The 27,064-nt window shown below is 38.2% G+C and overlaps 3 protein-coding genes across 4 annotated transcripts; 2 read left to right on the forward strand and 1 right to left on the reverse strand.

Annotated features, from left to right (window-relative positions):
• The first annotated feature begins 3,853 nt into the window (after positions 1–3,853).
• On the forward strand, positions 3,854–11,085 carry LOC110764244 (aconitate hydratase, cytoplasmic). The gene is made up of 20 exons (XM_021967166.2): positions 3,854–4,423; positions 4,845–4,949; positions 5,043–5,203; positions 5,309–5,401; positions 5,518–5,703; positions 5,831–5,992; positions 6,156–6,300; positions 6,393–6,535; positions 6,622–6,678; positions 6,778–6,857; positions 6,939–7,014; positions 7,252–7,437; positions 7,565–7,632; positions 7,711–7,829; positions 8,010–8,131; positions 8,933–9,031; positions 9,125–9,604; positions 9,998–10,096; positions 10,192–10,434; positions 10,673–11,085. Exons 1-20 carry the CDS (start codon positions 4,126–4,128, stop codon positions 10,739–10,741), a joined length of 2,991 nt encoding a protein of 996 aa, XP_021822858.1. The 5' UTR covers positions 3,854–4,125; the 3' UTR covers positions 10,742–11,085.
• A 1,153-nt stretch (positions 11,086–12,238) lies between these two features.
• On the reverse strand, positions 12,239–13,051 carry LOC110764239 (uncharacterized). Its single transcript, XM_021967157.2, has one exon. It carries the CDS (start codon positions 12,834–12,836, stop codon positions 12,414–12,416), a length of 423 nt encoding a protein of 140 aa, XP_021822849.1. The 5' UTR covers positions 12,837–13,051; the 3' UTR covers positions 12,239–12,413.
• A 1,773-nt stretch (positions 13,052–14,824) lies between these two features.
• Positions 14,825–19,264, forward strand: LOC110764232 (putative GPI-anchored protein At1g61900). Of its 2 annotated transcripts, none has more exons than XM_021967147.2 (8): positions 14,825–15,398; positions 15,932–16,081; positions 16,458–17,057; positions 17,263–17,505; positions 17,658–17,669; positions 18,189–18,332; positions 18,444–18,488; positions 18,791–19,002. In XM_021967147.2, exons 1-8 carry the CDS (start codon positions 15,341–15,343, stop codon positions 18,796–18,798), a joined length of 1,260 nt encoding a protein of 419 aa, XP_021822839.1. In that variant the 5' UTR covers positions 14,825–15,340; the 3' UTR covers positions 18,799–19,002. The 2 variants fall into 2 exon arrangements, with proteins under 2 accessions (XP_021822839.1, XP_021822838.1); XM_021967146.2 differs by lacking the exon at positions 18,791–19,002 and adding an exon at positions 19,023–19,264 and having other exon boundaries at positions 14,826–15,398.
• The last annotated feature ends 7,800 nt before the right edge of the window (positions 19,265–27,064 follow it).

Here is a 27,064-nt window from a genome sequence, read left to right on the forward strand (position 1 = left end):
TGTATTTCATGTTGAGAAGTCATACACTATTTCAATTGTCACTAATGAAGGAGGAGGATGATACTTGCAAGAAAACACTACGACGCTCAAGTTAATAGAAGTATAAAATGCAGGAGAGTTATAATAGTATTGTACATGTCTTTTTTATTTCTTTATTGTGTTAGTGGGTTAATTGGCCTTTCATAAGCATTAGGGTCACGGGCTCCAAATTCCATGTTCCATGATGGGCATGGCAGTGGGTGACCATGTAGGCTTTGCCATGTGGCATGAGACATAGCCTTTGGTCATGGGCATAAGACATGTTTGCCTTTATAGGCATTGACCATTAAGTCTCACTAATCCTATGATTTCATTCATGAGTAATAATGGATAAAGAGAATAGGAAAATATGTTTCTTGATTGGAGCTCTACTTCTCAAGTTTAGTGCTAGTGGGTTGATTTATTGAATAGTAATTTTTGCTCCCACAGTATCTCAAGTCAATCACACATTGTCACATGGGAATGCTCAAGAATTATAGTCCACATAATGATTTTGACACGAAAATGACATGATATTATTATTTTTTGGTTATTCAAACTCTCCGACTATCAAAAAATGGTTTAGCATTACTAAATGAAGACGTGACCGTAATTTAACTTTAAAAAAAACTATTTTGGCCTTGTAAACAAATATAGTGACAATCATACCTCGTATTTATGATTTCAAACAACAAAAATTTCCTTTGGCCTATTGATATCATTGTTTCTGTTGACGCTCGGTAATTACCGAGCACTTCGGCCCAATAGAAACCTGCCACGTGGACTTCGACAAACGCCTACAGAAGGACATGTCATTGACAAGACCCCCTCTGACCACCGAACCACCTCGCCTCGTAAACCACGCCCTGTCCCCTCAGAAGCCAAGTGTTGGCCGCGCAGACCTCCCTTTTCTGCCCCGATGGGACTAGCGCCGGTTATACAGAAAGGCTACTTCTGTCCGTCCCCGCCCCTAGCAACGAATCCGGGCCACTCATCCTCTGATGGGTCTGATGGGACGCAAACAGCTCGGCTCCGAGCCGAGCCGTGCATCTTAGAATTGTCGGTCCCTTCTTTCCTATAAGAGCATGTCCACTCATAAGGGCTAAGTCTAGGGCAAGGGCAAGCAAGGGCTACCACTATTCATGTGAATAGTGTCAGCCTTGCCATTTGTGGTTCCACCCATGAGGGCTAAGTCTAGGGTAAGTCTAAGGCAAGAAAGGAAAAAAAATATTATGCAACAAAATATAAACAATTTAGAAAGTGAATAAAATTGTTATGTATTTATAGGGAAAGCATCTATAATTTTTTGGTATTTAAAAAAAAAAATTGAAATTTTTTTGGATTTTTTTTGGATTTTTAAAATATTTCTTTGCTCTCTGACGTCAACCCTGATGTCACAGCCCTCGGGCTGAAGCCCAGGCGAAACTTGCCCTTGGGCTTGCCCGGGCTGGTGGGACCCACGCCAAACCGGGCTGCAGGCTGTAGCGCTGGAGCTGCCTTGGGCTGTTGAGGGGGGCCTTTTGCCCGGGTTTGGACCTGCGGTGGAGTTGCTCTAAATAGAAAGGCAAAAGGAATAAGAAGGGGGACTTTTGGGAAAGAGAGAAAGAGAGACGTTTTTAACCTGTAATGCTCATCCTTTGATTAATAACACAGCCTTCCACTATTCTTTTACTTGGCCCAGTAATTGTCATTGGGTCAAACAGTTTCCATTTTAGAATTTGCATTGAATGTGAAGTCGATTAGAGATCTTAATTCATGCTTTTTCCTAGCAGGATAAAAGCACGAAGTTTCAAAGTTCTATAGTTTATGCACTAGTGTTGTGGAAAGTTCCGCAAGAGAATTTCAATCATACAACTACTTTAACGATTAGTTATAGCTCAAAGTCAGCTTAATAGGCCCTACTTGCTCATAGAAGTTGATTGAATATGGGAGACCTAATAATGGAGTCAAAATATGGCATTTGTACAATCCAATTAGCACGTAGGGCTCATTAACTTTTTTTTTTAAAAAAAAAGTGCAACTATAACAATTCGCAAGAAAAAACTCTTTAAATTTACTCAAAATTACATTTTGAATGAAAATAAATTAAAAACAAACCATGAATACTAAGTGATCATACAATTAGTACGTGACAAGATGTTGTAAGAATGAGATTAGTACGTGAGAATATGGTGGTGCCCACACTTTACTTGGCCTGTTTTGTATCGTTGGAAACAACTTGCAGGGTCTAAGCCCCCTCCTGCACGGACTGGAGGGTGCGGTGAAAATGCTCTAACATATTGTCAGTAGGTGAGAGAAAAGCCCTATTCTTTTCCTAAGTTTGAAAAAAAAAAGCCTCTTAAATCATGAAAGTTTAAGCAGTGCCCCCACTTGGCCAATATTTTCAACGGCGAACCGTAAGCGTTCCTTTTGAATTGACCCAATAGTTAGTGCCAAAAACTACATATAGATTATATATATATCTACACCACCATGCACGCTTGTGATCAGAGGCTCACATCTTTGCCGCTAAAAGCATAGGCTCATATGAGCCACGTTGCCACGTGTATCCCACCCTCCTTTTCGGGTCGCAAGTATGAAATATCGGGTCCCTACCTACTTAAGTGGCAAAAAGGGCCACACAAAAAAAACACAGAGAAAAAAAGAAAAAGAAAAGACAAAGGTGGCAAAAATAAAATAGCATTTTGATAAGTTCCTCTTACAGATTCGAATTCTCTCACGAAAGAAGAATAGTCTCGGATGCTTTTGTTTTTAGTTGATAAAAAAAAGTTTGGGAAAGATTGGCTATTCTCACTACAAATGTCATTGTAAACCCACAATCCCGTAATATAATAGTTTGGGGGAGATTGTGACTTGCGAAAGTATGTGGAATTGGGCTGTATGATATAATTTGTCGCTAATCAAAATCCTCCCAACTTCACGTCAATAAAGTAGTTTTTTAGGAAATTAACATAAAAATCGAATCTGGGCACATGTTCAAGAACCTTCCTACACTAATTAAAATATATAATGAGCAACTTTTCTTTTTTGTTGCTTAATTAATTGCCGTATTTTATGCTATTAGATAATCAATATGAATGGTTGATTAGCTAAATTCATGTAATGCGTATTCGTTTGTCTAATTTAACAATAAAATAGTCTAGACAGTATCATCCGTTACAAAATTTCGCATAATTCCGTTGAAATTAAACAAATTATGCAATTATGACTTTCTCAGCCATCACATCATCAAATTTTATTTTTTTATTTTTTATGGGAACCCATATCATCAAAATTATATCTCTAGAAATAGAGTAGAAATATATAAGTATTTAATGTAAAAAAAAGCTTATTGGATACCAGATAGAAACATACATGAATGCATTTTTCTTTTCTAACATTGGTAGAGTGAGGTAAATGTGGGTTAGACTAGAGAGTTTGTCCTCTTTGTATCTAAGTTCGAATCCCCCTTCTCTTGTATGAAAAAAAATAAATTAAAGAGTAAGATTCGAATTTGAAATCACTAATCTACAAGTTAAGGTCTTTTCGTACTTGACCGTGTATTTGTAGTTAGTTGATTTTCTTATAAAAAAAATATAAATATCTAAAAATAAATATTCGGTCAATATTTAGAAAATAAATTATTTATGAGCAAAGTTAAGACAGTCGCCTACACAGGATTGAGAGTTGTTCTGACTCTGCATCAGCGATTGGGGAGTCTGAAACTTACACGTGGACTACTGTCCGTAGCATTATTTTGTTGATGGATGGTGACGTGGAAATACTTGATTGGATAGTAGCACAATGAAATGCTCTTGTATCACCCACCCCATAGAACCCTCTCCTATTCCTACTCTCCAGCTCTCCAGCTCTCCAGCCCAGCCAGTCAGACTTATTACTACATCTAGAAGCGGCACGCAGCCCTAGGTTTCATTTGCTCTCCACACGCCTCCTCCTCCTCCTCTTCCTCACCCTCGCAGAAACAGTCTTACGACTGTTCCTTCATCCTCCATATCTCCTTTGTTTTTATCTCATCATTATCATCACTCTGTCTCTCTCTCTCTTGATCAAATCCTTATCCCATTTTCTGCTCTCTGCTTTTTTGTCTATGAATGCGTGATCGTCGCCATGTATATAAACACAGCCTCTTCATCTGCCTCCTCGCTTCTCAGAGCTTCTAGGGCTCGCCTTTTCTCCTCTTCTTCTTCCTCGTCTCCTATCTCTAGAACCTTCGCTGGTTCGCCGCTCAGGCCTTCTCACCATCACTTCGCCTCTCAACGCTTCCTCAGCTCCTCCTCTGCGGTTCGCTCTTTCTCTCGCTGGAGCCACGGCGGTGTCCATTGGCGCTCCCCCTACGCGCTTCGGTCTCAGATCAGAGCCGTCGCTCCTGTAATCGAACAGTTCCAGCGCAAGATCGCTTCCATGGGTACCGTCTCATCTCAACTCATCCCGTATTTCTCGGAGTTTCGGTTTTTTGATTGTTCATCGCTATTTTATTTTTGATCTGATTCGTGTTGATTACTTGCTTGTTTTTGAAAATCTGGATTGGCTTTTGCTATTTTCAACTCTTCCCCAGTTTAGCTGCTTTTGCTCAGTAGTTGCATAATGAACCTGTTTGGCTGCTGAGAAAATGATTCGGAAATCCTAGTAAATTTGATATAATTTTCGTGTTTTTATTCATTTAGAATTAGTCTTATTGAATGAATGGGACACTGGTGTCGTTGGATCAAATTTTGAAATAGAAACAGAAATTCCTGGCCGGTAATTTGATTTAAAATAAAATAAAATTTAGAAAGTAGTTTTAGAGTCTTAATTTGTGTTTTGACTGTTCCTCTATGTGGTTTCAGCTTCTGAAAACCCTTTCAAGGCAAATTTGACAAGTCTTCCCAAGCCCGGAGGTGGCGAGTTTGGAAAATTCTACAGCCTTCCCTCTCTGAACGACCCCAGAATCGGTAATTTTCTAGCACTCAGCTGGCTGATATCCCGTTTCGTTGTTTATTTTAATGGTACGATTAATAACATCCTCTTCTGCTTGTGTGTAACAGATAGGTTACCATACTCCATCAGAATCCTTCTTGAATCTGCTATTCGTAATTGTGACAATTTCCAAGTCAAGAAGGAGGATGTTGAGAAAATTCTTGATTGGGAAAAGACTGCCCCGAAGCAAGTTGAAATTCCTTTCAAGCCTGCTCGTGTACTATTGCAGGTAATTCATGAGTTCATTTACCCTTTTTAGGGTCATGAATTTAGTATACAAAAGTTGTTGGCATCATTGTCTTCCTTTTCCAATGCTTATATGATTTTGTTGCAGGACTTTACGGGAGTTCCAGCTGTGGTCGATCTTGCTTGTATGCGCGATGCTATGAACAAACTTGGGAGCGATTCTGACAAGATCAATCCTTTGGTACGCGGAGTTCTTATTCTGAGATTCACAATCTATGTTATTGAATTTACCATGCCAGGGTCACTCTTTCATTTGTCTTAGTATTCTTTTTTAAATAATATTTTGCATTCACGCAGGTTCCTGTTGATCTTGTTATTGATCATTCAGTTCAAGTCGACGTTGCAGGATCAGCAAATGCCGTGCAGGCCAATATGGACCTTGAATTCCAGAGAAACAGAGAGAGATTTGCTTTTCTTAAATGGGGGTCCAATGCTTTCCACAATATGCTTGTTGTTCCACCTGGTTCTGGCATTGTTCATCAGGTAAAGTAGTATCTTTTTTTATCATTTGAAAACTAGATATACTGAACCATGTAACCCTTGAGTCTCTGTAGAATTATCAATTCTTACGGATTTGGCCTGAAAGTTAATTGACATATTGTAATTTCAGGTTAATCTTGAATATCTTGGACGGGTTGTTTTCAACACTGATGGCTTACTCTACCCTGATAGCGTGGTTGGAACTGATTCCCACACAACCATGATTGATGGGTTAGGAGTTGCTGGCTGGGGAGTTGGAGGTATTGAAGCTGAAGCTACTATGCTTGGCCAGGTAATGTAAAGTCCTGAAAACTATGGAAGGACCAGAGAAGGCATATTTATTTTATAAAGCGATGTTCAATACACCTTAATGCACACTTGCATGCTAAAACTATACATGTTTTACACTCTTACTGCAAATTTTCTTATAATACTTTATTCTTTTAAATTCACAGCCTATGAGCATGGTGTTGCCTGGAGTTGTTGGGTTCAAGTTATCTGGCAAATTAAACAATGGTGTTACTGCTACTGACTTGGTTTTGACTGTCACACAAATACTGAGGAAGCATGGAGTTGTTGGAAAGTTTGTTGAATTCTATGGTAATTTATTTCTTATTAGGTGTACTTTTAAGTAATGATTGCATTTGCTCTGTCGTGGCTATATATGATGTCTCATGTTTGTATGTCTGCAGGGGAAGGTATGGGTGAGCTATCATTAGCTGACAGGGCCACTATTGCCAATATGTCCCCTGAATATGGTGCAACCATGGGGTTCTTCCCTGTAGACCATGTTACTTTACAGTATCTCAAATTGACTGGTAGAAGTGATGAGACTGTGAGTACTTTACCAAGTGATAATAATAATTAGTTTGCTAAGTATTATTCTTTTAAGAGATATGTGACCTCATCATTAAATTATAGGTGTCAATGATTGAAAGTTATCTCCGGGCAAATAAATTGTTTGTTGACTATAATGAGGTAGGAGCCGCCTTCTTATTTTTTCTCCCAATTTTAAAATATCAGAATCAACCTCTCAGGTTTGAGATGCATCTATTGATTAATATTCCTTTATTTCAGCCTCAGTCAGAAAGAGTGTATTCATCATACCTAGAATTGAACCTTTCGGAAGTCGAGCCCTGTATGTCTGGACCTAAGAGGTTTGTATTCTTCAATGTGTATTTTGCACTCGTTTCATAATTTCTTTCCGTATAATCATGTGTAATTGGCCTTCTTGGCAGACCTCATGATCGTGTGCCTTTGAAAGACATGAAAGTTGATTGGCATGCATGTCTTGACAACAAGGTTGGGTTCAAGGTGAGTTGTTAACCTCAGCACTTCCTTAAAATTTTCCCATTGTTGCTTCTTTCTCATTAAAGAAAAAAGAAATTTCCCATTGTTGCTGATCCTAGCATAAATTTTAAACTTTCGATGGACTTGAGCAAAGACAAGTAGTTTTAAGATGCTCTATTTTCATGTAATTTTATTTGATGACACTACAGTTGCAATTCTGTTTATCGTGTGCCATCCTTCCTAATGTTTTACTGAATGCAGGGATTTGCTATACCAAAAGAGGTGCAAGACAAGGTGGCGAAGTTTTCATTCCATGGACAGCCGGCAGAGCTTAAGCATGGTAGTGTTGTGATTGCTGCAATCACAAGCTGCACCAATACATCAAACCCAAGTGTCATGCTTGGAGCTGCCCTTGTTGCAAAAAAGGCTAGTGAACTTGGTCTACAGGTGAGGCAAGCTTACAGTTCTCATAAGAACCTGCTCTTCTTTTCTTTCTTTTGTCTGCAATATGGATTGTGCAAGAGAACTCCTGTTGTCTTTGTAATGATTGAATGTTGATTAACCAATGACTCAGGTTAAGCCATGGGTGAAAACTAGTCTTGCCCCGGGTTCTGGAGTTGTTACAAAATATTTGCTCAAGAGGTAATTTTCTGTTTCTTGAGAATGAAATTTATTAATGTATAGATACAAGTTACTTATTGAATTTTAATCTTGATGCAGTGGATTGCAAAAGTATTTTGATCAACAAGGTTTCCAGATTGTTGGATATGGGTGCACAACATGCATTGGAAATTCAGGGGACTTAGATGAAACTGTTGCTTCTGCTATAGCAGAAAATGGTAATGTTGAAGTATTAATGTTCATTATCTTTGCACAAAGGTTATATGTTTTGTTTAACTCAAGATAATTCACTTGTTACATGAATTATTATTTCCTTGACAAGAACTGATGTCCCATTTTATTAGTTTTTACTTCATCTCTAGCTTGTGCATCTAAAATTCTCTCACCTTCTGTTGCAGACATTGTAGCAGCTGCTGTGCTCTCTGGAAACAGAAATTTTGAGGGTCGTGTTCATCCATTGACAAGAGCTAATTACCTTGCCTCTCCTCCTTTAGTGGTTGCTTATGCCCTTGCTGGAACAGTATGTCGTACTCACTATATAGTGAAATTCTTTATTTATTTTTTCATATAGGCGACTTTAGTTTCTGGTTGAGTGATTCAACTTCATGTATAGACATTAGTTAACTACCTTAGTTTATTCCAAGAACTCCCTTGCTTCATCCCCTTTATTCATTGCTTAAGCCAAACCCATTGTATATAATTTTACTTGCTTGGAAAGATGAATTACTTTTGATGGGGTTGTCTTTTATATTTCTGTTATGTTCCTGTGTGCTCCCTAACGATTACAGTTTTTTCCCATCCGAAGAAGTGATAACACTTTCTTTTTAAATAACTATTTTATACCAAGAAAGTAATGAGAGGGACAATGGATATGGGATCACTTGCTATATAGTTTATATTCCTAGTTATTTATTACTTGTTAAATTTTTGTGCATGCTATTGAGTCAGGAGAATACTCTGGAACAATTTTATTTAAATTTCTATGATATCTGCACCTCTTTATTCTGGTAGCAAATAATTATTAAAATCCCTGTAATTTGGAGCCCACTATCCATCATTATGAACTGTAAAAAATGGTTTGCCGGCATTTATAACACAACAGAGATTTATAAGACATTGCTGGGGTCTTGAAGCATTATGAAATAGTTTTTGCTACCTGTTCTCTTTATCCCATTTCATGAACTACTATAATGAACACCTTAAGTAGCTTGAGTGAGTTTTGATTATATTTTAGCCAGTGTGTACGCAGTCATTTGTTTGCATCCATTTTATGACCCAATCAATCACCCACTTGAGTTAACGCTAAAATTTTATTTTTCAGGTTGACATTGACTTTGATAAGGAGCCAATTGGAACAGGGAAGGATGGTAAGAGCGTTTATTTCAGGGATATCTGGCCATCTACTGAGGAGATTGCGGAGGTGGATATTTATTAGTTTGGATTTCTTGTGATATTTTGCTAATGAAACTTTAGTAGTATATGAAATGAACTCGTGAGTGTGTATACTTTGTAGGTAGTACAATCAAGCGTGTTGCCAGATATGTTCAAGAGCACTTATGAGTCTATTACTAAGGGCAACCCCACGTGGAATGAGCTATCAGTTCCAGATTCCAAACTGTACTCTTGGGACCCTAATTCAACCTACATTCATGACCCCCCATATTTCAAGGGTATGACCATGGATCCTCCTGGCGCAAAGAGAGTGAAGGATGCGTACTGCCTGTTGAATTTTGGTGACAGTATTACAACAGATCACATCTCCCCAGCAGGAAGCATCCACAAGGACAGTCCTGCGGCAAAATACCTTCTTGAGCGTGGGGTGGATCGCAAAGACTTCAACTCTTACGGTAGTCGTCGTGGCAATGATGAAGTCATGGCAAGGGGAACCTTTGCCAATATCCGCATTGTTAACAAGCTTTTGAATGGAGAAGTGGGCCCTAAAACAGTTCACATTCCTACAGGAGAGAAACTCTATGTGTTTGATGCAGCAACAGTGAGTTTACTTTCACCAACTCCTTGCACAAACTTCCATTTTTGTTTTCCTTGTACTCTTTAATGAAGTGCCCCATTTTTCTTTTTTGCTGTAGAAACGCATTATTTGTTACCATGCTTTCAGTATTTTCTACTTCTTGGTGAATTCACTGTCCTTAGTTCAGCAAGAGCGAAAATTCTTGCTTTTGCCTAATGGCGTCTTTTAGTTTTTCTGATAAATTTGTTTACAGTACTGATCATCATGGGAACTGGAGGCACTAGTTGGTCATTTTCTTTAGAGAACTTTATAATCATATAAAACAAAGTATTTTTGAGATGCGACAATATACTTTATAACAATGTTTAAACTCCAGTTTCACTAGACCTTTTAAATCAATCTCTACTTCCATTTCAGAGATACAAGGCTGATGGGCATGACACCATTGTACTGGCTGGAGCTGAGTATGGAAGTGGAAGCTCCAGGGATTGGGCTGCCAAGGGTCCAATGCTATTGGTGAGTTTTTTTATGCAGCCATTTGATTTGAACGAGTTTGTAAGTTTTCATTATGGTTTTTCTCGTCTGGTTGAGTAACTTTTGGTGTGCAACAGGGTGTTAAAGCGGTTATTGCTAAAAGTTTCGAGAGAATCCATCGTAGTAATTTGGTGGGGATGGGTATTGTTCCACTTTGTTTCAAGGCCGGAGAGGATGCTGATACACTAGGACTGACTGGTCATGAACGTTATACCATCGACCTCCCTAGCAGCATTAGTGAGATAAAACCCGGCCAAGATGTGACTGTCACTACAGACAATGGGAAATCTTTCACCTGCACTGTACGCTTTGACACTGAGGTACTTACTACTTTCTTCATCCTTGTATTATATTTACTTTTGTATAATTGCATTTTATGCTAAAAACAAGTGAAGCATATTGTATTTTTTTCGTGTGCAAAAAAATATCGGCTTCTCCATAGATGCAAACTATTTGTTCTGTTCTTGTTGGGCATTCAAAGCCGGTTTTGTCAGCACAAGTTTTTCATTAAAGATCTCTTTGTAGGTTGCTCATAATGTGATTTGGTTGCATTTGCAGGTGGAATTGGCTTATTTCAACCACGGAGGTATTCTTCATTATGTGATCAGGAACCTTAGTAAGCAGTAATTGCATCGCTTCGCCGTTCAGAGGACTTGCTATCCACATCATGCAAGCGTTTTCAATTGTAAAATGTGAGGGAGCAAATAAAGTTCCTAATAATAGGAAAAAGGTCCCTTTTTCGGGGGACAGGTATTTTTTTTGGGATAAATTCGTCATCCTAACACTGCCCAGGCTGTGCAGGCATATTGGTTGGTCGTTGAATAGGGCACAAAATAGTTTCGAGCAATATAATCATTTACTGTTTCCAATTGTTGCATATATGTACCTTGGGGTTTTCAAGGGTACCAAGATTATAGGCAGTGTTATGTCTTTCGAACAGTGATCTAATCAATGTGAGTTTTGTTCATGCATGCTCAATCTCTATCAACAATTTGTGAATCCAATTTGTGCAGTTTCCAATCCTACTGCGCATATGCTAAATTTGATAATTTCACGTTGAATAACAATTTGCAGCCATCTGTTCGCTTCTTTTTACACCCACCGTTAATGAATATAATAGTGAGAAAATAATTACTTGGTTCTAAGAACTTAGAAAAAGAAAAGGAAAATGATTATATCATCTTCTCCATCTCCCCAACCCAATATTTATTTTCTGCTATTCTCGGACTGACATATAAGGATTGACTTGCGCTCAATTTCAATATAATTCAAGCCTAAAAGACTCAATTTCAATATAATTCAAGCCTAAAAGGAATGATATTTTGTTTGGTAAAAGAGGATTATTATTTCTTGAGATACGGTGGGGGAGGATGTGGAAATAAGATAGGAATGATGAAAATAGCAGCACTTGAAACTTTACGCGAACATTTTATAATGGTCTTGAACCCATGATTATGGCCAATCTGAACATACTAAAAGGTCCATTCAATCGTCCTCACATCAAATATTTGGCCTAGCACGACATTATCTAATCATTTTAGGCTTGATATGACTCACAATGTGACGTTCAAATAATAACGATAAATGCAAGAAAGAAACATCATCATATGCTCTGTGGCAAATTGACAACTTTCCCAATTAGCGAAACCCAACAGAAATTCAAATACTTGTACATTTAGCTTTGAAAAATTAGGTCATGTTTTCCTCATTATTTCTAATTCAACCAAACTGTATATACATATATACAGAAAGATTTAGTTGAGGGATTTCTCAAATAATCATCTGTGTAGGGTTTACTATGCATTGTATTTCAAGGATCCGACCGAACCGTCTAATTTTTAATTATTCTATCAAAGATATATCTACAAAAAAATTACTTGAATCCAAAATAATTTGACCATTTAATTAAATTGTTGTTATAGTCTTTTCTTGAAGTGTTCATATGTTGAAAAAAAAAATTGTAGGGTACTATACATTATATAAAATTAGGATGATTCTCAAATAAAATTATTTGAAGAATCCCTCAATGGACTGTAGATGCATATATGTAAATCAAATTCTCTTTAGTCACGAGCTCTCATTAGGAAGGCCCATGGAAAATTGAAATGAAATGCACCACACCCCTTTTAAAAAAGTTCCCAACATCACATACATACTTGCGTTAATATTAACTCAACAATATGGTACAATATTTGGTCATGACATGGTTTTTGATGCCAAATATAATCAACAACTTTCTACTTCTACAATTAATGAAAAAGAGCTAGAGAGGGAAGAGGAAGAGAGAATTATAAAATGATCAATCTTGGTCCTCTGGAATGCTCTCTAAAGTTGGGCTCCAGCCACTGCCTGTGCTTTCATCATTGCTTGTTCCAATCTCAGAAACCCTTGTTCCTCTGTTCCTCACTGCACTCAACAATTGCTCCAAAGAAGAATGGTTTGAATCTTTCTTGTAATCCAGAAGTTGTTTCAACTCCTCCTGAGTCACCACCAGTCTAATTCTCACCACCCCATTTTTAGTAGATTCACCAGAAACAACATTTCCTCTACCGCTATCTTCATCTTCTTGCAAATCAAACCTCACAGACTTCCTCTTTAGCTTCAAATTGGATGGCAATGGCATTGGTGCTGTTTTCTTGGCTTCTGGGGTTTTTGCTTCCTCATGCTTCTCATGATCTTGTGCTGAAACCTTGTTATTACTTCTTCTCAAGCAATTCCCCATTTATGAGGAAAGAAAGAAAAAACAAGAAAAGTTCTTGACACAGAGAGAGAGAGAGAGAGAGAGAGAGAGAGAGAGAGAGGGGTTACAACTTACGAAGTGAAGCATAACTATATTATATAGAGAGAGAAAGTTTGGGGCAGAGAAAGCACATGACGCAGCGTTTGTTGCGCCGGGTACTTCAGAGGACAAAGAGGACTTAACAATTTAATTATTGCTTGAGACCAAATAGACCAAATAAATTAAGCATTCTCATATTACCAGTATCTCTTTGTTTTATGTGATTTTATGTTATGTTAGCGTAACCGTTTGTTAAGCTTCATTTAATTTAATTTAATTTAATTTTTAAATATTTGTCAACCAGAACCACAGTAGTAATTAATTAATGGGTTTATATCCAAAGCCATGAGTATCGGCTTTGATACTTCTATTAGATTAAGTTTCCTTCCAATATCAGTCCAAGATATAACTTATCTTAAATTAAGTTCCTCTAATCACTGCTAAACATAAGGCAAAGCCACTGTAGATGACACCAGATGATGTTTTAATTAAAAATTTCTTGTTAATGGTAATGAGTAGGCTCTGTTTCTACATATTTGTTGGATTCTATGCAAATATGCATACCTCCAAGAGAGCATCCATCAGAAGTAAAAGTATGCAACAAAATTAAGTTGGTGTACATTCCAGCTCAGACCATTGCTGTTTTATTCCTAATCCCATTATCTAGCTAGCTACTCCGATGACGATTATCTGATCTGATTATATCTGATTATGATTATGATCATGATCCATCGTACGAACCGATCGTATCGAATTCGGACACGTAAGATGTACACATGCAAATTAATTGGAAGAGAGACCAAAATAAATGCTTTGATAGGTATACATCTTCACCAGCAAATTTTGCTTCCACCAACTTTTTAACTACTTTTGATTACAAAATTAAGCATATATAATAATAATATAGCAACAAGTTCATCTAACGAATTAAAGTGTCGTCCAACACTAGTTTTTATAATTGGATTTGATGATGAACTGGCTTTTTCTTTTGCTTATAGCTGTTATAATGATGACGCACAGAGAACAGACTAAACCAGCAGGTAAAATACAATACAAGTCAATTAATAACATATGTTCCGGAAATGTTGTATCGAGAGACTGTGAATCTAGACCATTAATCAACGTAATGACATGCCATATTGAAAAATCTGGATCAATAGTCGTCTGAATGTGCATAATTCAAATTTACACTCTAACATGGAATATTTGTGTAATAATTTATAAGTATGACGAGAGAACTTTACTCAAGTTAGATGCGTACGTAAGTTAATAGCTTAGCTAGCAAAGGGTGGTGGGGGGTGGGGTTGGCTGCATGTGATCGTGAGATGCTTTGCATGGGATGGGAGAGAGGTGGGGTTCATTGCATATCATGTGCATTTGCATTACGTATATACCATGATTTCAGGGTCGTTGAAATTTAAACTTGAAATAATAATAGATATGAGGAGGAGGGAGGGGTCTTACTCTTACGCGTTAAAAGCTGAGTGGCTTTATTCTTTAGAAGCATCCTTTCACATGGCTGTCAGGTCTTAGTTTTCAAATTGTATTCATACTTATATATATCAATAATAATGGGAGACAACCACCGTTCACAAAGGCATCATCAGAGCCCCATTTTAAAGATGGACTTGTTTTATGGCTTTCTTTGACTATGTGACACTGACTTCTACTTCACATTTTATCCCAATATTCTACCACCGAAAAATAAGGAAATATAGAAAAGGATTGGAAAGAAGAAAGATAGATTTGGCTAATGCCGTGTGTCTGCGTTCATGCATCCGAGTTTGAGTGGTTTAGAATATCGCTTTGTAAAAACTGAAAAATTAAAAAAAAAAAAAAGTTGGTTTATTTATTTATTAACGGCTACTTTTACTTTATTTATTTTGGTCAAAAGGGCTTACTTTAAATTAAACACATTTTAGTAAGGAACTTTGGTTTGGGGTGACTATTGATGAAACCAACATCAAAAGAAAAGGCTCTAAATTGCTTGCATCCGACGGTTCTCTCCTTCTTTTCTGACCGGCATCGGACGGGTCAAAAGCCGCCATGCCGCACTAAAACGCAACAACTTGAAATAAACAAGCAGCCGCTCACGTGCCCGCTCTAAAGGCTTGGGTCTTCAGCACGTGATCATCTCTCACATCTACCGTAACACGTGCTTCCCTGTATCATACGTGTGAACTGTTCAAGTGCAATAGCGGGAGAAGGGGAGTAGAGAGAGAGAGAGAGAGAGAGAGAGAGACCGAGGGGGGCTGCAGCCGCTGAACTTCACTTCACATTGCCTTTCATCTCTCTCTGCTCTCTGCCATTCCCATTTTCGTTTGGACTCTAAATTCTCTGAATGTTCTTATCAGATGCTAAACTTTGAAATTTTACAGTGTTTGCCTTCCATTTCACATTGTTCATTTGAGCACATTCTACTCGGTAGGCACTGAACGATTGCAAAAATGAGACAAAGGGTTTCTTTCAGTCTAACCCTTCCACTTACTCTACTTTTGCTTCTCTGTAAGTGTTTTAGTTTATCTTTGTCCTTCTCTTCATTTTGTCTCTTGGCCTTGCTAAATTTTTTGTTTTTTTTGTTTTTTTTTTGTGGTGATTTCATTGAAGTTATCAGCTGGGTTTTGGTTTAATTGCTTAATTTTGCATTATTACTTATATAAATTTTGAAAGTTTCATACCTTCCTGTTATTGCTTCTCTGTCAGCATTGGTATTTGGTACTTGCCATTTTGAAAATTTTACTGCGTATATCTACAAAGCAATTGGCATTCCCTTTTCATTTTTGTTTGTTTTCTTTCATTTACATTCTGAACATTTTTAGTTGGGTCATTGTGTATAAGCTGTATGTTGGGAATGAAGTTTATGGTGTTGATGGGTACATTTTCATATCTTGGTTTCTTGTAGTTTTTGGATTCGGAATTTGGCATGAAAATATCATTTACTTGAAGGATTGCTCAAGTACAAGGCTGTCTTGTTTGCTCTATGACTAAGTTGGTGTTGTCTACTTAGTATGGTTTTGGTTCTGTTTACCCATGTGCAGGTGTATATGAGTCCCGTGGCGGTTCAGTTAGGAATACGGAAGCAATAGCTCCTGATATCTCATCCACTGTAAACCCTCAGCCTTTCCTTCCTTTACTAGCCCCTTCACCATTGACGGCATTCACAAATTACAGCATCCCGAAATTATCAGGTATGTGAGGTACCAGGGCATGTCATATTACTACATTTTAGTGTCACAAATACTTGTTGTGCATTACCTTGTGATAACTTATCATAAAAGATAGTCTGGGGAGTTTATGCATCAATTAGAGGTTGAAACTTGAAAGCATGAGATATTGGCCAATTTCTGAGTGTAAAATCTTCTAGTAATCCTAACAGGTTGCACAATTTGAACAGTTCACTTCGTGCAGAAATTTATCATCATGGGCGAGGAGGAAAATAAATGGATAAAGTTCCACTTAACATGCTTTCAAAGCCTTTCATGGAAATGCTTAACAACTGGACACTTTATGTCATGGAAAATGCGGAGAACAGAATCTAGATTGATTGGTCTTTGTATATTTCAGGACTTTGTACATTAAATTTTTCAGCGGCTGGAAATATGATGAGCGTAACGGCAACTGACTGCTGGGCTTCCTTTGCACCCTTGTTGGCGGATGTGGTTTGTTGTCCTCAATTTGATGCCACCTTAGCGACTCTTATAGGGCAATCCAGTAAATACTCTAGGATGCTCGCTTTGAATGTGACCCATGCTAAGCACTGCCTCTCAGATGTTGAGAAGATCCTAGAGGGTCAAGGAGCAAACGAGAATATTCAAAAGATATGCTCAATTGAACCAGAAACCCTCACTGGAGCTTCTTGTCCTGTTACAGAGGTTGATACATTTGAGAGCACTGTGGATTCTTCAAAACTACTTGGCGCTTGCAGAAAAGTTGATCTTGTCAATGAGTGTTGTGACCAAGTTTGTGAGAATGCCATATTAGATGCTGCTAGAACAATTGCCGCGATTGGTATGCCAAATTCGAAAGGGGTCAATCTATTGCCTGAACACTCAACTAGGATTGATGATTGTAAGAATATTGTCCTGCGATGGCTGGCCAGTAACCTTGATCCTTCTTCTGCGAATAAGGTTCTTAGAGGACTTTCAAATTGCAAAGTAAATAAAGGTCAGCACAAAAATAGGAAAAGGAAAGAAAAATAAGTCTCTTGTACTTCATTGAGTATTTGAAAGAATATGACAACCACTATGAAATTCTTACTTACATCCAGTAGACATTTCATTCCATTGTAAGGTTAAGGACCGATTTATCCGGAATTATCAATCTGATGTTGACTTATAGATGTTCAATGTTGTTTTCTCATATGGTTCAGTTTGTCCTCTGGTTTTCCCGAACATGACAACTGTTGTGAAAGAATGTGCAAATGGTGGTAATCAGACAGCATGCTGCAAAGCAATGGATAGTTATGTTTCTCAGTTGCAACAACAGAGTTTCATTACAAACTTGCAGGCCTTGAATTGTGCAGCATCACTTGGAGTGAAGTTGCAGAAAGCTAATGTATCCGACAATGTTTATAATCTTTGTCATATAAATCTCAAAGACTTCTCTCTTCAAGGTCAGTGTTGTTATATCTGGTTAAATAAATGACTGCTATAAGTCTATAATCCTATTCGATTTTTTCTTTTTCAAGAAAATTGAGTACTGATTAGTGTATTCTTTTTTGATTTATTATCCGTGGTGGTGGATTTTAATCATTGGCGGCATCAGTTGGATCACAAGGTAATGCATATACTTAAACAGACAATTAGCCACTTTCAGTTGTTTTTACTATGATTTTCACTTCACTTCAACTCCGTTGATTGATAATTTTCAGTTTTACCATAATTTTCTCCCTTATTTATTGGATAGACTTTAATTATTAAATTAGTTGCCATCTCCTTTAATTAGTTCCCCTGTTCTCCTACCATATGACGATAAATGATGGCTTTTTGAATTTTCTGCATAGAACTTTAGGACTTAACAAAAGGGAAGGTATATCAGGCTAACTGTATTCAGTTTCTACTGTCATCAAGGCTTTTTATTCTGTTGTTATTAATTAAAACAAGGATTTGGGTGTTTAATCCTCAATGAATCTGCTAATTGATTCTCTACCAACAGATTTATTTCTTGAAAATATTATTACTCTTAGAGTTTTGCATTTATAGATTCCCTTAAGAAATCCTTTTCTTTTGTTCTTTCTATTCTTTCCGCTCTGTTCTTTGATCTAAATTTTTGTCTATTACATTCATATATGATTAGAATATGGCTGCCTTCTGCCAAGCTTGCCTTCAGATGCAACTTATGATATAACTTCGGGAATCAGCTTCATTTGTGATCTTAATGACAACATTGCGGCTCCATGGCCCTCTTCCTCTTCTGAACATCCATCATCTTGCAAGAAAAGTAAGCTAGACCTGTTAAACTTTACTTTGTCCATTGAATTTTGTTTCCTAGAATCCTTAACGTTTATTTTCCAGCTACGTTTTTTATGGTGTTTTTTTTACGGGATTACAGCTACCAAACTTCCAACAGTACCCAAAGCAACATCTGCACAAAGTGGTAAGCAACTTTGATCTACTTTGCTATGTTCAAATGACCCAAATTTCTCTTTTTGTGAGATAGAACACACATCTTCCTCCAAATCTTGAATTAGATCCCTTGTAAAGAGAACAACATTTCAACTTTCTTGAATTCTTTTGGGCTGCATTTATTTGGAAAATCGAATGATGTGAAACATGTTTAACTTCCTAGTTCATTTCATACTGAAGACGATCATGCTAACTGCATTTGGTATTGATAACATATGTATACAATTGAACCAAGTTCATAATGATACATGACTGAGAAACTTAGTCACACAGGCGATTAACAGTAACATTTCGAGGGTATGAAAAGGAACGATGATGCAAAAAGTTGATAGACCTCTGGACCCAGAAAAAGAAGAAACCACCTAGTTTTGTGTTGCTTTTTTCTTTTGGTACCAAACTTGTCCTCTCAAACATGGGGAAGTTTTTTGTTTTTTTGGTTTCTTTTTAGTAGCTTAGCTTGCTTGCAAGACGTCCTCCAGTCACAGTACTTGTTGATGCATTGCAGGTCTTATCAATGAGGATTTGATCTTCCTTTCTTTCTTTTCCTCCTTACTGGTTCTGAAGGTGCTCCTTTGAAGTTGGCAGCAGAGGTTCTTTCTTTGTTTTTTAGTCATGTGACAACAGCTTTTACATACCTTTTTATATGAGCCCGTTGTAAATCTGAGATTGGGAAAGGACTTGACATTTACAAGTCCAACATGTGTCTATGTTTCATGATATAGCTATTTTTCTGTGAGGTTTTTGTCCTGTTGTTGTTTTCATACAAAAGAACAGTAACAGCTGTGATTTTATGTGTTGAGGCCCAAAAAATCAAGGGTTGGGCCCAAATAAATTCCCGGCCCAGTGCGACACCTTATTAAGAAGAAACCTGATTCGGAGCATGCAGAATTCGTCATGCATGCTTTCACGAGCCACGATCACGTGCCATGCCAAATAAATATGCAATTTATCACGCTAGGAATTAAAATGAGCCTATAAAAGGCATTGGCTCTACAAGCTCATGCTAATTATTTTGTCAAGCATTATGTCTCCTTTCAAAGACGACAAAATTCAAGCACGCCAAGCGACTTGCCATGCCAAGCAGGAAATCATTATTTCACACATAGCCACGCTACAAGCTTAAGTGGGCCCAAGCAACGCAAATGCCCGGGCTTGCGTGAGTGGGTTGTGGTATGGATGGTAACGAGCTTTTATGGGGCCCATTGATGAGCCAAGAAATGGAAGTTTTGGGCTGCTTGGGAGCCCCAAAACTCAAGCCCATTTCTTGAGCCCAAACACATGGGTTAGCATGAGAGGGGAGAGAATATGACCCAAAGCCTTAGGAAGAATACAATGGTCTGCTTAGAAAACCCTGTGTTAATTAGAATGCCCAAAATACTTTGTTAAAAACGCAACAGGCAAACTGCTTCCGGCAGCTTGACGAAAACCTATCAAACGATAGAAGTAACAAGCTAAAGACCCAACACTGTACATACAAGCCCAGCCCAGTACCTTATAAAATATCTAGCATTGTCAAAAGTCTGAGAACCAAGTCAAATAGAAAGCCACTGCAAAAACCAATGGAGATTCATAGGAATACCCATCGGACAAAGAACTTCCTCCATCCCTCTTTTCCTCTGCAAGCTCCATCTTGAAAACCCACAAGGAAAGCAGGTGGCGCCTCACCCTTATGGGGGAGGTCCAGCTGCGTCAAAACCTTGGAACCACAAAGGGCTCCTTACCCATGCGCCTTGGATTGGAAAAGTGCATCAAATAGGATCAAGTGGGAAGAAGCAACGAAAAAGGGAGGAGGAGGTTAGATAAAATTAGGGTTCTTTGTGGCTATAAAAGAGGGCCTTAGCTACCCAGAAAACCAACCCATTCTTCAGAGAGCAAGCTTCCTCTCTCACCTGCAAACCCAGTTTCAGAGCTTGACCAAGCTTTGTCAAGCAACCTGAAATTTAGTCAAGCCATCTAATCCTCTTCCTCCGTGGTCTTCTTCTTTTCCTGAGATAAAAAACCTTCCTAATCTTCCTCTGCCCCAGTCTTAATTTCTGTCCTCTGTAAGAAACTCATGCTTTTCTCTCTCTCAAATTGCTAAACTTGTGAAAGCTTAGCTCCCATGCCACAAGCTCCTCATGCCAAGCTATTCCATTGCTAATTTGTCACGTTTATTTGGTTCATTGGTGAAGGGAACCAAGGTGTTTTCGAAGGGTTTTCACAAACCCTTTCAAAACTCTCTCGGAGCCTGGTCTTCGAACTCAGAAACAGGGGCAACCTCCTCAGCTCATCCTTTACAGCAGCCTAAGCCCATTCATCTGGCTGCTGGAAGAAAAAGACCCCAACATAAATGCCGACTTCACTGGGGACTAGGCTGCCATCTTCACCAATGCCTCCAAAGAAGAAGACCAGAAGCAATAAAACAGAGAAAATAAAGAGATAGAACATTCTCTCTTTCTTTGTTTATTTTTTCCTTTTGTTGACTAATATAGATTACTCACAAGCTCCATTTGTTTGTGTGTTAGATCTCTATTCTCAAGCAAAACAAGATCTTGCAAGAAGGCCCTGGAAGCTTTGGCAAATCCATTATTCATGCCATTAAGCAAGCTACACATGCAAACCCCAAAATACTTGGGGGCTTCATGCCAAGCAAATTTTTTCAAAAAAAAGAAAGAGCCAAACACATGCCAAGCATCTGATAAAGAGAAGCCATCTTCTCTGGCCAACAGAGGAGACTTGGCTAACTCTAGAACAATATAGCCATATCTTGCCGAAAACTACGCATGCTCTTCAACTTAAAATTGAACAAGTTCTCTTTGGGAACACTGCTTGCATCGTCTCCGTCTCTTGCACTGCCCGCAGAATGCTCAACTCTCTATGCCAATGTTGGTTCCACAATCCACATGCTCTCTGTTGGAGGCCAACAAAAAAAAAAAAAACATAAGAAAATTCATTTTTTCCTACCGTTTTAGATTTCACAATAAAATATATATTATCATGCCATATGCCATTACATTTATACTTGCAAAAATAGCACGAGCATGTCATCTATTCACATGTAAACATGTACTGATAAATTTCCTTCCTTATATATATATCGTGTTTTAGGCCGATACCAACATAGTGAAGTTGGACTATTCAGCTTCCTTTATTTCTTGTCTTTCACTTTGATAGGAATACAAATGCTAGGCATTTACACACTACCAAAAACACAAACATCGCCACATGCTTTAATTATTGCCAAAGCATCCCATGCTTGCATATTACTGAAAGCTACCTATGTTGGTTTTAATATTGATATGTGATTCATTCGTTATGTAATGATGTTGGATGGCATCCATTAATTAATTCATTTGCAAGCTGCAACACATGTATTATTTTAACCACCATCTGCTTTGGTCACGCAGAAATTATAAATCTGTCAAGCACTTTGTTCTTCCAAGACGATGAGTACATTCCTCTACACCTCAAGCCTCAAGGAGCATGGGACTTATGTTCCTGTACCATCAGACAAATCTCTCTGTAATGCTAAACTTGTGGGCACTTAGCTCCCACACCACAAGTCAAGCTATGATTCCCCATGCCAAGCTCATATAGTTTATGTATCAACTCATGCATCCATGTCATAGAAATTCAAAAATTGCTGGAAGAGCCGCCGGAAGAGTGGCTGGAGGAAGAATAGAGCCAAGCTTGTAGTAGAAATCCAAACACCATCGCTAGAAGAGCTGCTGCCAGAAGAACACCAAACTTAGATGAGGATGACAAATCATCTAGTTACTACAATTCATGCAAAAGAAAAGACAGAGAGACATACCCGCCACTGCCGTGCAAAGATGAAGAATTCCATGCCATTCTTGATACAATGTTTGTTCATAGTGCAATCAAACCCCTCAAGCCCTACAAGGTCCCTACCATGGAGGAAATGGGCGATCTGAGGTACTGCCGTTATCATCAGTTTGTGGGTTACCCAACAACTGCTTGTCAAACTTTGAGGAAGATCTTGCATGCCAAGATACATGACAGAACTCTTGAGCTACCCTTTAAGAGGCAAGCTGTTGACGAAGACCCCTTGCCAAAACGAAGGGGAAAGGAGATGGCTGCTGTCATTACATGCTTTGATGACTTGCTCGACGATGACGTATTGTCCCACCCGTTGAATGATCGGTTCATAATTGTATATCATTTTGTACCCTTCTAGCTTATGATTTGGCTATGTGTTTGAGTTAAACTTGTGCTTTTAATCCTTTTTGTGTTTATCTTTCAGTTAATTGACATTTAGGTAACAATGATGACTTTGGATAGGAAATGATGCAATCCATGCATGTTAAGGCTTGATTTGGGTGAATGGAAGAAGGGCTTAAAGACAAGCACATTTTGGCTACAACTCCTTTCCAGCCCAATTTCGTAGGTCAGTTTCTTGGCCTTGGATCAGCATGCTATGGGGCTTGGATGAGGTGAAGATCTTCATGAAACTTGTTCCAATGGGTGTCTAGTACAACATATCCAAATTTCAGCCCAATTGGACATTTGTGGAGTGCTCAGCCCGCCCAACACTCAACCCTGCTCAGGAGGATTTGCAGCTGCCAGCTTTGTCATGTGCCTCCATGTGCCTCACCCATGCTGCAACTGACTTTGGATCCAACATAATGAGTGAAGTGGGGAGGCATTCCAGTCTCTGTTCGGCATGCATGTAAAGCATAAATGAAATGAAGTCAATTCCAGTCTCTGTTCGGCAGCCAAATTGCAAGGCCCAAAACGCATACTTCTACTGCTCCGATGGGAATACTTTCTTCATAGAAGTTGTTCCAATGGGTGTCTACTATAACATATCCAAATTTGAGCCCCATTGGATAAGTTTTGAAACCTCTGGCCTTCCTACACCAAGTCTGGTTCAGAAGACTCGTTTTTGTTCAACAACCAAAAGAAGACCACATGGGTTGGCAGCAAAAGGCAGCCACAATTGATCACCTTTGATCCCATGTGAAGAAAGCTTGAGGTGCAGCAAAAGAAGTATGGGATGGGATTGATTCCAACCACACTAACATAGACAAGATGAAGTGGGAGTTATGGGTTGTATTAAATGAGGAATGGTGGTGTTGGATTTCATCATGATGTTCCTCCCTCTTAGCCCTATAAATAGAGGAGTCTTCAAGCTACAAAATTCACTTCAGCCATCCTCCACACTTCCATCATCCAGAAATCATCCTCATACATTCCCACAACCCCAAACACTCAAGCAATCAACCCAATACTCTAAACTGCCCCAAAATCACCAAAATAGCTCCAGAAAACCTCCCTTCCATTTCCCTACGAATTTCCTCTTTCTCAGCCATCACCACTCACTCAAGCTCATCTCAAATCACCTCCATATCCTTCATACATCCTTCTAGACGTGGAGAAGCTCTTGGAGAAGCATTGGACACTACAAGAACTTCAGAAAAGGGTTTTTCTACTCTTATGGCATTCATTATGTTTTCCCATTTCTATTTTAGTTTCTTTTCCATTATGAGTAGCTAAATCCATAACTAGGGCTTCGATGTAACCTAACATGAATATTCTGGGTTTATAAGTTTGGAGTTTCAAGTTTGATTCATGATTCATGTTCTTATTCATTATGCTTATAAGTTAACATGCTTGTTTGAATGATTGATCACCATTAGAACTTGTTTGTTAACTATCTTGGTTTGAATTAAGAGTAGACACCATGCTTTAATTCGAATTGAACTATGAATAGGAAGAGTATGTATGGACATTCGACAACAGGGATTAGATACATACTTGGTTGTTTAAATTGTTCTTCTATGCTTAATGGGTTCCTAATGCTTAATTTTAGGTTAGACAACAAATGATCAAATTAGGGAATTAGGAACACAAGGTTAGGACCAAACACCATGGCCTAATCATACTTTAGCTAGAATCAATCTTTGAATCTGAATTAGACTTGTTACTTGACTCCATATAACCCAGAATTGAATTGTTATGGTGATTCGAATGCCCTAGTCTCCAAATCTGTTTTCCAACTCTTAAAACCACTCTTTGTTACACTTGTTTATTTGCTTTCATTTGCAATTTCAGTTTGCTCACTTCCTTTCACAATCACAATCACTCTCACTTTAATTTCTGTTTTAGACTTAACTTCCTAACTTCTTGAATTCGGTAATCTACGTACATAACTAATTTGAACTTCTCAGTCTTCGTGGGTACGACCTCGTACTTGTCTTGCTATATTACTAATTGCCCCGTACAATTGCGAGTTAACATAATAATTAACAACATTGAAGAATGACCCAAAGCCATCGGAGGCTATTTGGGAGCCTTGCGGAAACATGGAGAAAGCTTGCTGGTGTAAATATTCAAAAACTTTAAGTTATAACACCCAATGGCCACTTGCTGATGGATGGGAGGATGGTTTCAGTAGCGAAGTATTCACATTGGACATGCCGGAAGAACGCCACTCGGGGGCTGATCGGTGCATATTTACATATCATTTTGTACCCTTCTAGCTTATGATTTGGTTATGTTTTTGAGTTAAACTTGTGCTTTTAATCCTTTTTGTGTTTATCTTTCAGTTCATTGAGCTTTAGGTAATAATGATGGCTTTAGAGAGCATAATTCATGCAATTCAAGCATGTTAAGGCCTAATTTGGATGAATGGATGAAGAGCTTAAAGACAAACTCATTTTGGCTACAGCCCCCTGCCAGTCCAGTTCCGTAGGTCATATTGCAAGCTTTGTTTCAACAACCTACATAGCTCGAATGAGGCCACATTCTTCATGAAAGTTGTTCCAATTGGTGTGTACTATAACATATCCAAAATTCAGCCCCATTGGATAAATCTGGAGTCCGTTACCTAGCAAACACAGAACCATGCTCAGGATGGATCTTATCAGCGCGCAAAATGAGTTAGCAATTTGTTTTGGCCTTAACTTCCTCCTCCGACCTTGGATTGGCCCAAATGATATATGGCTGGAAAGAAGACATTCTGAACTTCAAGTTTGAGTGCTTAAAGTCTTAATTTGATTAAGATAAGCCCAAGTTGTAAGCCCTTGAAGTTGCTGGTCATGCTGACCTCAGCATGTGCTGGTTGGATGCTTGGTCATGGTGAGCTAGGTATGAGCTATCATTTCTGGTTGGAAGCTTGGTCATGGTGACATGAAGATGAGCTAGGGCTGCTGGTGGGATCTATTGGTGAAGTGCATCACCCAATTTAGATTTTCTAATACAAGTGCATCAACCATTTCAGATTTTATAAAACAAGTGTTGTATGCATTAGCCATATTGAATTCAGATTTTCACTTCCCCTAGGCCTATAAATAGGGAAGTTCTCTAAGCTTGTAAACACACCCCAAGGGGGGGAGCTCTCAAACACTTCTCTAGAGCTCCCTTCCCTTCTCTCCCTCAAATTCTCTTAGTTTCTCTTTCTAGTTTTCAATTGTTGTAATGAAATCTTTTGTGCTGAAATTTTCCTTAAGTTTTTCTTAGTTGCACTTTACTTTTCATTATGTAAATTCTTTTCTTTAGTTTCAAGTTTGATTAGTTTCCAAGTTTCAATTATGGTTCATGTTCTTATTCATTATGCTTATAAGTTAATATGCTAGTTTGAATGATTGATCACCATTTAGGCTTGCATGTTAGCTATCTTGGTTTGAATTAAGAGTATACACCATGCTTTAATTCGAATTGAACTATGAATAGGAAGAGTATGTATGGACATTCGACAACAGGGATTAGATACATGCTTGGTTGTTTAAATTGTTCTTCTATGCTTAATGGGTTCCTAATGCTTAATTTTAGGTTAGACAACAAATGATCAAATTAGGGAATTAGGAACACAAGGTTATGACCACACACCATGGCTTAATCATACATTAGCTAGAATCAATCTGTTAATCTAATTGAACTTGGGAACTTATCTGCTTGTGTTAGTTATTTTCTTTCTTCCTTGTTTTATTTATTTCCCTTCTTTTTCATTTCTGTTTTGTGTAGGGAAAATGAATTGAATCATTCAATCACCAATCCTCGTGGGATCGACCTCGCACTTACATATGCTATACTACCAAACGGCTCGTGCACTTGCGAGTATCACAAGTTGAGGATGCAGTTGAACCCATTTTGGTGCAGCTGTATCTACGTGGTGTGGTTAGTTTTTGGCGCCGTTGCCGGGGATCGGTAACATTGTTTGATTCTATTTGGCTTTCCTACTTTATTTTTTTTCTTAACTGGACAATTTCAAGTTTTAAAGTTAATGACGTTAATGGACAAGTTGTGTTTGTAGTCCAACAGAAAAGGACAATTGCCCAACAAGCAAGAGAACTGGGTTTAAGTCCCAGCTTACACAACCCATTGGTGCTTGTTGCTTTGAAGCATGGAATTGGACGTGTGTTGATTTTTCCTTTTCATTTTTAGTTTTTTTATATATTTCATAATCCTTTAATTCCGTTTCAAGTTTTTGTGTGTGTTTGTTTTAGCAATGTAAATAGCTCAATAAAAATGGAGAGAGATGGCAACTTCAAAGATAGGAAGTGTGGAGTAGTGGGAGAAGTCGCGACCTCCAAATGCATCACGCTC

This window comes from Prunus avium, chromosome 3 (genome assembly GCF_965620075.1).
Source record: "Prunus avium chromosome 3, drPruAviu1.hap1.1, whole genome shotgun sequence".
NCBI lineage: Eukaryota > Viridiplantae > Streptophyta > Magnoliopsida > Rosales > Rosaceae > Prunus > Prunus avium.